Source organism: Aquarana catesbeiana, linkage group LG06 (genome assembly GCF_042186555.1).
Source record: "Aquarana catesbeiana isolate 2022-GZ linkage group LG06, ASM4218655v1, whole genome shotgun sequence".
Classification (NCBI taxonomy): Eukaryota; Metazoa; Chordata; class Amphibia; order Anura; family Ranidae; genus Aquarana; species Aquarana catesbeiana.
In genome coordinates this window covers 91221801-91237913 of record NC_133329.1, presented here as the reverse complement: position 1 = coordinate 91237913, position 16113 = coordinate 91221801, and the positions used below count along the sequence as shown (strand labels likewise).

At 38.5% G+C, this 16113-nt stretch overlaps 1 protein-coding gene across 1 annotated transcript; it reads left to right on the top strand.

Annotated features, from left to right (window-relative positions):
• The first annotated feature begins 267 nt into the window (after positions 1-267).
• SOX8 (SRY-box transcription factor 8) lies at positions 268-15554 on the top strand. The gene is made up of 3 exons (XM_073636423.1): positions 268-965; positions 10575-10813; positions 13293-15554. The coding sequence occupies exons 1-3, from the start codon at positions 550-552 to the stop codon at positions 14018-14020; spliced, it is 1383 nt and encodes a 460-aa protein (XP_073492524.1). The 5' UTR covers positions 268-549; the 3' UTR covers positions 14021-15554.
• Positions 15555-16113: the final 559 nt, after the last annotated feature.

Sequence of the window (16113 nt, the reverse complement as noted above, 5' to 3'; positions counted from 1 at the left end):
TATATATATATATATATATATATATATATATATATATATATATATATATTTGTCGTGTGTAAGTCATCTTATTTAACCCGTCCCTATGCGTTTATCGCGACAACCTGCGGAAACAATGAGAATGGGGATCTTCACCGACAACTTGCAGAGAGGTCACTGAGTTTGTATTGGTCATCATCAGGGACAATTGTAGTGACAAATTCCCCCAAAAAACAGAAGCTGCCATGGGATTGGCTGCCGCCCCCGTACACAGACAGATCACAACACAGTTCTCTGCGCACGTGGGGGAACATTGTAGCAAGTAAGAGGGAAAAAAAAAAAAAAAAAAAGATTCACGGGCACGCCTCCTCCCCGCCCCTTCAGAGAAAGGGGGCGTGTCTGTGATCAGCTTGCTTATTAAAGGTGTGTCTGGGAGGATCGCTCAGTGTAGTGCCCGGTGATCGCTGTGTGTCTTCTATTCTCCATTCTATACAAGGATCGCTGTCATCTCACCGGCCATCCCCGGTCTACCGACCCCCCTCCCTGGCACTGCCAGCCTCACCAGCCCCGATGTTGAACATGAGCTCCGGCCAGGAGCAGGCTCCCGATGGCCCCTGCAGCCCGGCGGGCACTGCCAGCTCCATGTCCCACGTTTCGGACTCCGACTCGGACTCTCCGCTGTCCCCGGCCGGCTCGGAGGGGCGAGGATCGCTCGGGATCTCTAAGAAGGACCCGGACGGCGGGACCATGGATGAGAGGTTCCCCGCCTGTATCCGGGAGGCCGTGTCCCAGGTGCTGAAGGGCTACGACTGGTCCCTGGTGCCCATGCCGGTCCGGGGCTCCGGATCCCTCAAAGCCAAGCCCCATGTCAAGAGACCGATGAACGCCTTCATGGTGTGGGCACAGGCTGCCCGGAGGAAGCTGGCCGACCAGTACCCTCACCTACACAACGCCGAGCTCAGCAAGACCCTGGGCAAACTATGGCGGTAAGTGGCCACCATCACCTACCGACACCCTCCCTCCGACAATTCCTGGGGTGTTCACACCCACCTAGCCATGGAGACACACTGCCTTCCGACAATTCATAGGGGCACACTGACCTACCTATGAGGACCCACCACCTTCCATTCATGGGGTGCACACTGACCTACATGTGAGGACCCACCACCTTCTCACAATTCATAGGGTGCACACTGATCTACCTATGAGGACCCACCACCTTCTGACAATTCATAGGGGCACACTGACCTACCTATGAGGACCCACTACCTTCCATTCATGGGGTGCACACTGACCTACCTATGAGGACCCACCACCTTCCATTCATGGGGTGCACACTGACCTACATGTGAGGACCCACCACCTTCTCACAATTCATAGGGTGCACATTGATCTACCTATGAGGACCCACCACCTTCTGACAATTCATAGGGGCACACTGACCTACCTATGAGGACCCACCACCTTCCATTCATGGGGTGCACACTGACCTACATGTGAGGACCCACCACCTTCTCACAATTCATAGGGTGAACACTGATCTACCTATGAGGACCCACCACCTTCTGACAATTCATAGGGGCACACTGACCTACCTATGAGGACCCACCACCTTCTGACAATTCATGGGGTTGCACACTGACCTACCTACGAAGACCCACCAGCTTCCGACAATTCATGGGGTGCACACTGACTTGTCCCTGGAAATCCACCACCTCTTTGACAATTCATAGGTGCCCATCAATCTATCCATGGAGACCCACCATCCTCTGACAATCCATAGGGGGCACACTGACCTAGCCATGGAGACCTACCACCTTTCGACAGTTCATAGGGTGCACACTGACCTTCCTATGAGGACCCACCACCTTCCCACACAACCCCTCTAACCATGGAGACCTACCACCTTCCAACAATTCATAGGGTGCACACTGACTTGTCCCTGGAAACCCAGCACCCTTTGACAATTCATAGGTGCCCATCAATCTATCCATGGAGACCCACCATCCTCTGACAATTCATAGGGAGCACACTGACCTAGCCATGGAGACCCACCATCTTCTTACAATTCATAGGGAGCACACTGACCTAGCCATGGAGACCCACCACCTTCTGACAATTCATAGGTGCCCACCAACCTATTCATTGAGACCCACCACCCTCCGATGATTCATAGGGTGCACATTGACAAATCCATTGAGACCCACTCCTCTGACAATTACTGGGGTGCACACACTGCTCCCTGTTCCTTGGAGGGATTGCTTTTTACTTGCCAGCTACCTACTGACAGTTACTGAGGTGCACACACTCATCCCTGTTCATTGAGGGGTTTGTACTCCTTATTGGCAAACTACCTACTGACGATTCCTGGGGTGCACACATTGATCCCTGTTTAATCGGAAAGAAAGGGGGGTACTGTTTAATGGCCAACTACCTACTAATAATTTGTGGGTGCACACACTTGTCCATCATTGGGGGTGTGGGGGGGGGGGGTTTGTTGGCCCACCACTAATTATTGGGGGCACACATTGCTCCCAGCTCAGTGGAGTTGGATGCAGTTTTCACTATTTATTTGCCCACCTCTGATTTCTGGGGTGTACACACTTGTCCCTATTTTCTAGGGTGTTGAATGTAAATATCTTTGTTTATTGACTCCGAAGTTCATATTTTTAAAGAGTTTTATTTAAAATGCAATAATTAATAGAAATTCCATTAACTATGCCATGGTGGGATACTTGATTGATTTCATTGGGATGTTGCATTCATTTTCATAGTTTCTTGGCTTCAATTCATGTATATTTTTTAGATTTTTTAATTGTAAGACGCATAAAATCCACTAACCATGATGGCATACCTTGATTTATTGTGTCTTGGCCAAGTAGGGTAGTGAATGCAGTTTTTACTATTTATTGACTCTTAAATTCATATTTTAAAGTAGTGTATTTAAAATGCAAGGATTAATATAACATCAACAAACTATGCCATGATGGGATACCTACCTAAAATTTCATTGGTTTAGGCATGGTTTTTTGGGGTGTTGCATGCCGTTTTTACAGTTTCTCAGCTAATTATCCATCTAAAATGACAGGGGTTCAGACACTTATCCCTGGTTTTATTTTGGGGTGTTGAATCAGTTTTTTTTAATTCAGTACTTTTTTTATTCTTTTCGTAACAGTTTTTACTGTTTCTCAGCCAAATACCCATCTCTAAGTTCATAGGTTCAGACACCTGTCCCTGTTTTTTTGAGGTGTTGAATGCAATATTTACTGTTTCTTGGCTTTTGAATTCTTATTTTTTTAAGAGATGTATTTAAAATGCAAGAATTGATATAAAATGTACTATCTATGCCATGGTAGACTAATAACGATTCATATAAAATCCCCTAAATATGCCATGATGGGTTTCTAATGGACTCCATTTACTATTGGGAATAACTGACTCAGGTCTAGCAGACTAGCAAAGGAGATGTGAAAATTTAATGGTAGTACCTATGTGTAGAATGTCTCTTATTTCAAGGTTTTAAACATTTATCCGTAGAAGGCCTCAGTTTTTTGTGGAATTTTGCATGAAGTTTTTTATTCATTCTTGGCTTTTAAATTCATATTTTTAAGGAGGTGTATTTATAATACGTAATAAGTAATATGTAATTTACTAAATATGCAATGGGCAGTGTATATTGTGCTGCAGTTACTACTACAACTAAAGAGAATACCTATGATAGCTCAGGTAGAACAAAGAAGCAAAGGGATCCAGAAAATGCAACTGTCTCCTATTTCAGCATTTTACACAGATTTTTTGAAAGATCTCTTTTTAGTATTTGAGAAACACAGATACGTGACAACAGAAACACAAGTGGTCCATCAAGTCTGCTTATTCTTGATTTTTTTTTTTTAACCTTTTTGAGTATAGATCTTCGTTTGCCCCAAGCATGTTTAAGTTCACTTACTGCTGGAAATCTGTTCCAAGCACCAACTACTCCTTTAGTAAAATAATACTTTCAAAGGCTAGTTCTGAACATTCCTCCCTTAGCTTGAGGTCATGGCAAAGGTTCTTGATCTTAGCTTCATATTAAAAATACTGCCCCCTCACCACCACATTTACACATGCCTTTTGTAGTTGAATGCATTTATCTTGGCTTTTAAATTAATTATTTTTAGAGAGATATTTTTAAATGCAAGAACTAATATATGATACAGTAGTATGATACAATATGCCGCATTTATGACTAGGGGAAAAACTTGTTCAGGTACAAGATAGGAGCAAAGGGACCCTGGAAAGTTAGTGTTACCACCTATGTATATAACTGTCTCTTAGTTCAGGGTTGTATTGTGTTGAATGCAGTTTTTCATATTTATTGGTTAATTTTGGCTTTAGAATGACTATTTTTAAAAATCCGGTGTAATGTGTAGTAGTCAATATGCTGTAATGGGGGTTGTATTTTGTTGCATTACTATTGCTATGTAGAATACCTAGCTCAGGTATAGCACAGGAGCAAGGGGACCCTGGAAGTTAGATGTCGCCACCTATCTATAACAAAGAAAACCAATTGACGCAGAAAAATTTGATAGCATGTAGAACTGATGAATTCCTGTTTAATATTAGTGTTAATTACTTTAGTTTTATAAATATATATCTATTTATTTTTAATTTGCTTTATTTATAAAGCTTCTGTCTGCTTTGTAATGCAGTAACAATGTCATAATGGGATTGTACTGTGCGTTATGTATCACTACCAAAGGGTATAATGATCTCAGGTATAATATAGGAGCAAAGTGACCCTGAAAAGTTAGTGTTAGCACCTATGTTTAATATAATCGTAGGCAAGGATTTAGGCAATCAATTGGGTGACAGCATAGACCAGAAATTGTGTTCAGAAATGTAGTTTCTATAGGGTGGAAAATCTTGAAGACGCTACTAAGAGCCATTTAGTGGCTGGTATGACGGAAGGGTTCTTGTGTAGTATTTATTAATTTCGTTAATAATTAATATTTCATTAATTTTGGATCGACGTAAGAGTCTGGTGATATCAGAACTAGCTGTTGGAGAAGTTTAGGCAATGAGATATCCAGTTTCACCTATTCTCTTGGTTTAGTTTGTTGTTGGTTTTACACTTCCCCTCTCATCTACGTATATTGTATCTAGGAGAGCTTGTCCAGTTTTCAGTTGCTCGCCTCATACCTGGAATGTCAAGTTTGCCGTGCATCATCCAACCATCTGGCAGAAATGATAGACAGTTTTTTATAACTGTTTTCTTAGCCATGAATGTGGTGATGCCTCCAACCCCAGTTGCTGGGGCATTGATCTACTATTCTAAACTTTTTCCAATGGTGATGCCTCCAACCCCAGTTTCTGGGGCATCGTCTACTATTCTAAACTTTTTCCAAATGGAAGTATCTGTAACCCGCTCTGAAAACCCATGTGGCGCGCAATAAGTTTATTGTTGTCCAATCCTTGATGCAGATGTTACCAGATTTATATACATGCATAAATGTACTCTGCCGCAAATGTAAAAAATGAACTGTGCAGTTGAAACAGAGCTAAACAGTATTTTAGTTTGGCAATAAAAATTACACAAGAATCTGACTTAGCCTTTTCTAGCCTTGATGCCCCATTCATAACTGATATTTCAGTCCTGGTAAATGCTGGCAAGTTGAAACTGACACATCATTTCTCCAATGGACTGCATTTGCCAGATCTTTATGCTATAGTTACAGGCTCCCTCCACCTTAATCTCCCTTAACCTTGAGAGTAATGCAAAAAAAAAAAATCTTTATTGAAGGAATAAGGCCTAGATGTAAAGGCCATCGTGCATATGTAGAATTTGGGAGCTCAAGGCGTTACTGTCACAGGCCCTGTGATACATTATTGTATCTAGATGGACTGACCCTTTAATTTTTCCTTCCGACCGTAGTCTTGGCTTGAATGAGACTTCAGGCTTAATGGCCACCTTAGTTGTGTAGATCTAGGATGTCAAGGTTGTTGCTCCCACTGGCCCTGTGAACATTAGACTCCAACCAGAAATTTAGCGTGGCAGCACCTCCCAATAACTGAAATATTGGCTTAGGGTGGGCTGACCCTTTAATTTTGCCTTCTGACTGTAGTCTTAGTGTGAATGAGACCCATACTTAATAGCCACCATAGGTTTGTAGATCTAGGAGCTCAGGGTGTTGCTCCCACCAGCCCTGTGAACATTAGAGTCCAAACAGTAATTTAGCTTGGCAGTTCATACCAAAAACTCCCTGTGAACATAAGAATCCAAATAGTAATTTAGCTTGGCAGTTCATACTAAAAACTGAAATACTGGTTCAGCGTGGACTGAAACTTTAAATTTGCCTCTTGGCCATAGCCTGGCCTTTGAATGAGACCCAGGTATAATTGCTGAAGTAGATGTGTAGATCATGGAGCCCAAACTGCTGCACCCACAGGCCCTGTGATGCATTAAAATCCAACCAGTAATTTAGCTTGACAGTTCCCACCAAAAACTGAAATATTGTTTCCGGATGGACTGACCCTTTAAATTAGATTTCTGTCTGGGCTTAGCATCTCCTGACTAAGTATGCCCCCTCCTGGCGTTGGGTACCTTTTGCTGTTTTTCGGTGCCTTGGCCCTAGCTTGTTGTGTGGAACTTTAATTTGATTGCTGGCCTGTTTGATTGAGTAGTGGAACATGATTAATGTCCCGAGGTCAGGTTTACACAGCCATTAACAGATGTTGAACGATGCTCTGTGCGCAGTAGGTTTCTTCCTCACACTTACTGCAATTTGCTCCGATCTGCAAAAACTGGAACAAAGGACAGACTTTAGCCACTGACAGGTGTCAGAAGTGAGGACTCCACAGCCACTCACAACTGTAACCTGATCAGAAGATGACAAGATGGCACTCGCTGTGTACCAGCTGTTCCAGCCAAAGCAACAGTCACCCTGGTTTCTCCAATCAGTGCTCAATTTTTTTTTCTTTTTTGTAATTAGTATGTAGCATAGCATATCCACTTTGCAACAGATGTTAAATACTTATAGGCTTAAGCAGCTGTCAGGATTAGGTATTAACCCTTGCAATTTTGGGTGGGCCTAAAACTATCAGCACTTGAGGAAAAAAAAAAAAACATATTCCCAAATCCATCGTAGGAAACAAAGATGTAACATCTGTATCAGTGATGCGCACCCCCCCCCCCCCCCCCAAAAAAAAAACCCTACTTAAAATAAGCATCAGGCTTCATCTTATAGTGGGATGACCAGTCTCTGGTGGTCATATAGCTAGCAAGGACTATTTCTATAAGGTTTTTGGGGGGGATTTACCAACAGGTGGGCTTGGTGAGCCTTCCTTTGCTTCAAATTGCTAAAAGGCGCTAGTCAAAATATATATTTTAATATCCTTAAGCTGATTGGGGGTATAAAGCGCAATTTAGGTTCCATGGGCAAGCATGAAAATAAGTTGTTGGAAAGACATAGGTTTGTCCAGTTTTGGGTCGAAATAAGCATATATGGGCATTGTGGATGACTGTATTGGGGAACTGCAAGTGCCAGCATACTAGTATATCAAGTGTATCTACTACTAATGGCTATCTAAGTTAACAGCACTTGGGGGCACAAGTTACTGTAAATATGGGGAAATAAATTAGAGGATTGAGAACTGGACACGGGCTGTCAACTTGTGACACGTTGTTAAATGGGAAGAGCTTATTTAATAAAGGACACTTTTTTTTTTTTTTTAGGTTCTGAATTAATATTTTTAGGTCCAGAGTGTTAGTTTATTATTTCCTACATTTAATTAACATAGTTATTATTACAATGAATAAAGCACTATTATGCATTTAATTAATACATTTCAAGCATTCAATCCTATTCCTTTTGTTTTCTTGTAATTGAGTGTTTGGAATACGAACGCTTACAGGTAACAGGGCAAAAATGCACCTTTTCCTGAATTACCTATATACAATGCTGTCCCTGTCTGTATTCATTTTGCAAAAATAAATTTGTTACATTAGATCCTTGTCACAAATTCGTTCCACAAAACCAGCTAAATTATTACTAATATACTCTATGCAAAATTAATTTGTCAACGAGTGTTCCAAAAATCAAACTCATCCCTTGACAATTCAATCTGTTGCCAAAAAAAAAAAATATTTTAGTTTTCTCAATAGTATTTACTTTTATTTTTTTTTGTAATAATAATTTATTCGTTACAGTAAAGTAAATGATTTCAGCAGATGAGTCAAAAACACTTGGTCACCACTGAGTCATGCTAGAACATTTCGGTACAATAAATTCTAAGTGACATTTTTTTTTTTTGCTTAATATGATCTATAGTTTATAATTTTCAGACGTAAAAGTTCCTAAATATAAAATCCTAAATAATAGCTCCTAAAAAAATTTTAAAAAATAAAAACTTGCATAGTTGGCAAAGTACATCGTTCACTACGGGGAAGCCACAGCAACCACTCATAAGCCAGCTTTCAACAGCCTAGGGTGGGCCACGGGTAAAAGACAAATTCTGATTGGTTGCTAAGGGCTTCTGCACATCATCATTGCTCTGTGCCAAAAATGGCAGTTTGCAGTGCACTTATAATGTAACATTTTCTCAGCCCTGTAAATAAAAAACATATTATTGTAGAGTATGAGTTATTGCACAATTTGGAACCCTGCCACACACGCACAAAGCATAGGTCTGTTAATAAGCTGTGACGGCCATTTAAAGCGGTGCGTTAGAATCAGTTACTTGTTTGGCGAATAAATGCTAACGACTATAAAATTCAGCATTTCGGTGCCACAGTATCTACAGTCATTAAACTGTTAAATGGATCCATTAAAGGAAAAGTGTCACCCCTCTGATCTTTTTTTTAAGTAGTCGTGTTTAGAAGCTTTCACAAGCTGGCGTAAAATACTGCCCCTGTCACACCTACTCTCTACTCTGCACATTAGGGGTTAATGCGCTGAATCAACTTTTTCTGTACCTCTTTCAGCAGTTCCAGAATAAATATTTGGTGAAACTTTGCAGCTCAATCATTATAGAAAAACACTTTTTTAAACCAAATTCATGATGTGGGACTTTAAAAGAAAATTCCCGATGGAATTAATTAGCAATTACACTTCACTGCAGAAGTGAATAAACCATTGGCTGAAATTGCTCACAGAGTTAAATGCAATCAGCTTAATTATTGCATTTGATATTAAAGATTTTTTTTTAATTGCATTTGTTTTTTTAGGGTTGATATATTGAGTCTTTTCATTAAGCAAATTTCCTGTTTTTTTTTTTATCTCCCTTGCTCACAACTGGGTATTCAAAGTAAACATAGATTCAGCTTCTTTGCTAAACTAAGTGAACAGTCTTTACTTCATCTTCCTTTTTCTTTTTTTTTTTTTTCTTTTGAAAATTCTGTTTATTACAAAACAAAAACAAAGTGCAGTTTTTATTAGGAAAATCATTCCCTTTACATTGTATTATTAGCAACAACATTATAGACCCATCTGCATAGGCAGAATTAAGATAAATATTAACAATTAAAGCAATTCTCTTTAACCAAAACTCTTAGAAAAGTTAAAAGCAGAAGTAATATTAATAATAAAAAAAAAATACTGTTTACATTTTATATCTGTTTTTACTGTTTATTTTTGTTCTTTGTTTCAGAACCTCCTAAAACACAAATGTATTCAATAACTTGAATACATTGTTCATCTTTGAAATGCATGCTGTCTTTTGGTTTCTGAGATTTTTTTTTTTTTAAAGTTGAATAAATAATTTCCAATATTTTGTTATGCACTTTTATTTTTATCATACAAATGCCTGCACTTTTTTCTGCATTATTATATTAATGGCCATCTTCTCAGTTCTCAGCGTATTTGTCTCAATGAAGGTATATTTAAAGTAAACTCTGAACTATATTTTTATTATATAGTGGCAATTAAAAAATATTTATTAATAATAATAAATCTTTGTATAGTAAATAAAGTAATATAGTAAAACATTATATTATAGCAAAAATTTGGAAACCTAAAATGTATGAGTATAGTGCGTAAAATAGCAAGGTTTGTGTCTTATTGCCCTAGGTTGTAAATGGCTGTTATATGGCAAGACAGCTCTAAAACAATAGCATTTTAGGGGGCCAGAATAATTATTTTATACGATGAAAAGATCATCAAATTTTCCTATTTTTTTTTATCTTATGTGGCGTGCATCAACAATAGGTTAATGGCCCACTAAATCTTAAATTGGAGATTGTGTTGAATTGTTTGCCTGTGCAAAAAAAAAAAAAAGGGCAATTTGTTAAATTATAATTGCACACATTAAATTCCTTTGTTACTATTTATATTTAATAGCTTCTGTGTATTTTGGCAAAGTTGCCCTAGAACATCAATAATAAAATTGTTATATTATATAGTTTTTAATATACATATATTACCCTAGTGTATCAAATCACCATAACCCTACCCATTATGTGTTAGATGCATGTTTACCTAATAATAGTGAATCAGTTCTTATGTTTGAAGAGGTTGGTGCTTGCATTGACTGACCTGTAATTTAGTTGTCAATGTGTAAAGATGCATACTTGGAACACTTCTGTTTTCTAATCAAAACTCGTGTTTTTCCTCTTTCTGCAGTTTACTCAGTGAAAGTGAGAAACGTCCTTTTGTTGAGGAGGCCGAGCGGCTGCGGGTTCAGCACAAGAAAGATCACCCTGATTACAAGTACCAGCCTCGCCGGAGAAAGAGTGTAAAAGCTGGCCAGAGCGACTCAGACTCTGGGGCTGAGCTTGGTCACCACCCTGGATCTCAGATGTACAAGTCTGACTCTGGATTAGGAGGGATGGGAGATGGACATATGCATGGAGATCATGCAGGTATTGTACCACAATTCTTAGTCAATGCTTTAATGATCATGAAGGCTAACTGTTCGTATTGTCATGTAGGAACACTAGGTCAATGCCAATGGCAACACATTAAACACCATATACATGGTTTCCTGTTAGAGGGGCTGTCCATATTTTTGAAACTGTCAACCCACACTTAACCTCTTTTTTTAAGCTAAGAAGTAGGTTGTAGGGATCGCATGTTCCCCAGTTCTCAGCCATGTGCTTATCAGTTGACCAGACAAGCTTCCCCAGTGAGGGTAATGGTATAGGTCAACAGGGAAACCATTGTGCCCCCTATTGACTCACTGGCCTAGCCTTAGACCATTACTGCTGTGTTGATGACCTCTGATATCTTTAGTGGTAAAAGGTTACCAAGCTTACATTTTATGACATCAAGAAGGCCAACCAGTCAAGCTTCTGCCATGGTTGTGTCTTTGCAACACCATGGCATGGGAAGATGGAGGTATGTCCCTGCATCTCCCAACAACTGTCTATACAGCTTAGTTGAATAAATTCATTTTTTTAAACCATAAGGAAGTTGTGTTGTAGAAAGATAGTGAAGACAAGTGAAGCATTTGAATACTAATTGCCTCAAAATCTTCAACAGCTTTGTCTTTAAGTATGAGCTCATACAGGTCCTGCATCCAAAGTTGGCAAGGGAGGGAATAGGAGGCAAAGCTTAATCAGTGGAATTATGTGTCTTCCCTAAATATCCTTCAAGTATGTCTAGCACAATAACTTTTTTAGATTAGGAACGGGTTATAAACCTTGTCTTATTTTTATTGCTGTCTGAGATCCATTCTCTCTGTTTGTGTTAGTGATCATTGTCACAAGGACTGAAAGTGAAGGAAAATTTAAAATGTGACTGAAGCAGGGATAGGGAACAAGTCTTGCAAGGGGGACACTTGTGGTGACAACCAAATAAGATTTCCCCTTTATTTCCTATGGTGTCTATAGGACAGGAAGTAAATAGAATTTTCCCAAGGGGACCCAGACAGCAAAATAAAATAAACAAAAAAAACTTGACAAGTTTTAACACCCTACTCAAAAAAAAAAAAAAAATAAAATAAAAAAAAGTTTTTATTTTTAGATATAACTTTAATGTCCCATTTCAAATTGCCTACAGAGTAAGTGTACGTACATACCCCTTGAATTTTCTTAAAGTATAACTAAAGGCAAGGTTTTAGATGGAGTGGAGAGTGATTAGAACACCTGTCAGGTTTTTTTCGATGGCTGTGCCCACTGTAGGGGAGATTTGCCTCCTCTATTAGTGCTGTTTACCCCCATCACCAAAAGTGAAAGAAAATCCCATCTTTTGAGTTGTCTCCAGAACAGGAATAAAGGGGAAGGCTTTAATGGGGACACTAGTTCTGGTGACATCCCTCATTTTGGAGGAATTTCTTCTAACTTCCCATTTTGGCTATTGAACAGGAAGTAAAGCGAAATCTCCCCAATAGAGTACAAGTGGTATTAAAAAACCAAATAGGGGTTATAACCCTCCCTTACTCTATACAAACTGGAAACAAAAACTGTGCTTAGTTCTACTTTAAATCTACTATGCTCACCCTCTGGTAAGTCTTTGAAGGCAGCTCTACCTATCAGTTATTTCATTTGGGTGGAAATTATGTCTAACTAGCCAATATAAAAGGCGAATGAATCTGAGTATGGTAGTCATAAAAAATTCCATGGTCAGTCCATTAGTGACTAGTTGGTAGTCACTTAAAGTCAGTTGGTAGACATCCTCTTGTGAGCTGCAACAGCCAGCTATGTAAAAGCTTTTCAGTTTTCGTTGACCAACAAAGTATAAATGAGTTAAACTTATAAACAGCATTTTTTAGCTTAGTGGACCTATTTAATAGTAATCAGATAGCCCAATTCCAGTAAGCTGAGATAGCCATTGCCAGCAGCTATTAGTGTCTAAAATATTTGCTTAGCCGCAAACCCAGGAGGCAAAACTTTCCAGGAACAAATTCTCGGGATGCTTCTAACGTTTTTGATCTGATGAAGTTAATTTGCGCAAATCTTGTGGGAATTGGTGCCAGTCTTGAAAATATTATGTCTTTTAAATTATGTTTTTTATGATTTCTGATTTTTTTTTTTTCCCCTTGTATGAAAGAATTCAATTTTGTCATTTACAGTCCAGCTTCTATTTAATTATTTTGAAATGTAGGTTTGTGACCACCCCTTTAACTGAGTTATAACTAATTCTATACTTGCTGCTTGGCGGATCCAATATACAACCACTAGGGGCACTCACTCACTGATGGTATTTAAATAAACCAAATGTTCCACATGTCGTTTCTTAGCCATGTTAACAATTTTTGCATAAAAATAATCCATTTGTGTAACATGGACCATGTATTTTACTAAATAAACAGGAAGTGAAAAAGTAATTACTTATTCAAATATTTATTTTTCAATATGTAGTACATTATATCTAAATGTAATTTCCTTTTTATGCTCGTAGGTCAAAATCATGGTCCTCCGACTCCACCGACCACCCCAAAGACAGACCTTCACCATGGTGGTAAACAGGAGCTGAAGCATGAAGGACGGAGGATGTTGGAAAATGGGAGACAGAACATTGACTTCAGTAATGTGGACATTAACGAGCTGAGCAGTGAGGTGATCAACAACATTGAGGCTTTCGACGTTCATGAGTTTGACCAATACTTGCCACTGAATGGGCATGGAGCTATTCCAGCTGATCATGGGCAAAACTCTACAGCTCCACCTTATGGAGCACCCTATACACATGCAGCTGGAACCACACAACCACCTGTCTGGTCACACAAAAGTCCTTCAACTTCCTCCTCGTCTCCAGAGTCTGGTCAACAGAGGCCTCACATCAAGACAGAGCAATTGAGTCCTAGTCATTACAGTGACCAGTCCCATGGGTCGCCTGCTCACTCTGACTACAGCTCCTATAGTGCCCAGGCTTGTACTACAACTGTGCCTAGCTCTACGGTACCAAATTCGTTCCCCAGCTCTCAGTGTGACTACACAGACCTTCCAAGCTCCAACTACTACAATCCCTACTCTGGCTATCCATCTAGCTTGTATCAATACCCATATTTCCATTCCTCCCGGCGCCCCTATGCCACACCTATCCTTAACAGTCTGTCCATTCCACCCTCACACAGTCCTAATTCCAACTGGGACCAACCAGTTTACACAACTTTGACAAGGCCTTAAACACAAGAGTTTTTTTTTATTTTACATATCTATGTCTGATTGTTAACGTCTTCCAAAACATGTGCACTATAGACAGAATGTACAGATAGAAGGCACCATGCCAGTTCCTTTACAAGTGCCTGCTGAAAACCTGAGGACGTTTATGTTATACTGGGGGCCTTTCCTCCAGACATCTCTGAAAAAAATTGTATTGTGAAATACAAGGTTGCAGAAAGGGCCGTTTTCGAACTGTGACATGGTCTACAATGAAGGATGGACCTCCGACTACCAAATGAGGACAGAGTTTCTCTTGGCACAATTAAGAGGTGCCAACATTTTGAAGTTTTTCAGACTGACCAACCATTAAGAATGTGCTTTTGACCAATTAACCCAGTTCTAACATTTCCATTTCATTGTGTACTTCATCTGCTGGAGAAGAGGGGTCAGTTTTGGAGTCAACACGTTATGCTCCACTGGCATTTTTTTTATCTCTAAAGTTGATTCAACAGCATTATTCAGAGCTGAAGACTTAATGGATGTCCATAATTCCACATTTCAAAAAATACCCTTTAGAACAATAATACTGCCGTGATTTAGAAAAAAATAATATATATGAAATGGACTAGAGGGGGGAAAAAAAACTATTTAACCGTTATCATGTTTATGTGTCTCAGGCTTGGACTACAAACTGTATTTTTCAACATTTTCTTCTGAGCAATGTTTGGCTGTAATTAACTTTTTTTTTCAAATGTTCTTATAGTTCTGTTAAATATATTATATATATAAATATATTTATGTGCCATATATTATAAGTGATTAATTACTTTATTGTTTAAAAAAAAAATGGGAACAGAAAAAAACAGAAAATAGGAATAGTGGATTGCTGTTTATTTATTTTTATTTTTTGTTGGTTTGGTCACTCGATTCCGTACTTGAAAGGTGGCCTAAGGCCAACAAACTTATAATATCTGGCCGGTGAACATTTGTTGAAATAATATATTAGTAAAATATTGACTTGATGGTAATTTTTGACATAATTATATTTGTCACACAATTTTAAAAACAATTTCACCCAGCCTAACAGGGACCAGATTCTTACATAAAGCTAAGACACTAAACTGATACTTTGCTTTCCTTTTTTTTTACTATATTTTTTTTTTTTTTACTAATATCTGTTTACGTTACTGTTCCCGTTCATTGTATGCTGAGCATATAATAAATTCTATTTTATGGTAACTTGTGCCTTTTTTTAAAAATATTGAAAAAAAAAACTTTGTAAATTTGAAAAAAAAAAAAGAAATTATTTTTGTTTCTACAGTTCTTACTATTTTCTAAAGAAAAAAATTGTGTCTTTGGATCAGATCTTCCTGTTTATGCATTTAAACAAAAATACTTTTTGTTTTCTGCAAATTCTATTTTTCTGTTCAAAGTGTGAATGATTCCATTTGTATGGTATGTTGCCGCTGACTTTTTTTTTTTTTTTTAATTAAGCGAAGCTAACTTTTGTATATGCTATGTTCAAGAAAATTAAAAATTGCTTTTTTTTCAAAACTGATATGGCTTAATTTTTTGTTTTAAATTTCGTATTGGTATGCATCAATTTGTAGTTTACTGGTAAATTCATATATTGAGACTGCAGTAGGGATGAATATATATATATTTTTCCTACTAAATTTTTTTACATGAGCTGTCGTTATAATTTGTTATGTCGCGTGGTCCCTTTAGCTTTCATAGACTGAGATCAATTTTTAAGTACTACAGTGAAGCCATAAGACTGAGACCAGCTCCGTCTAACTCAAGTCTTCGTAAATGTGGAAAGTATTTGTCAAGTTGCCTTATTTACTGAAGATGTGGCAGAGAGCGTAGACTAAAATCTATTTAGACACTTCTCGTCTCGGTCTTATTTGCTTTGGAATAAAGATGTTTGAATTGCCATCCTAATATGGGAGATGGATTTTCTCTGTTTAAGTACACCTTATATATAAAAATACACAGTGACGCACTTAAGGTAAAAGGCCTTAAGGGGGAAACCAGATTGGATTTTATAGAGGCATAACCATTTTTAGTTATCATCTGAACATCCTCTTCTGGGGTCCCCCGGGGGCTCTCGTGGC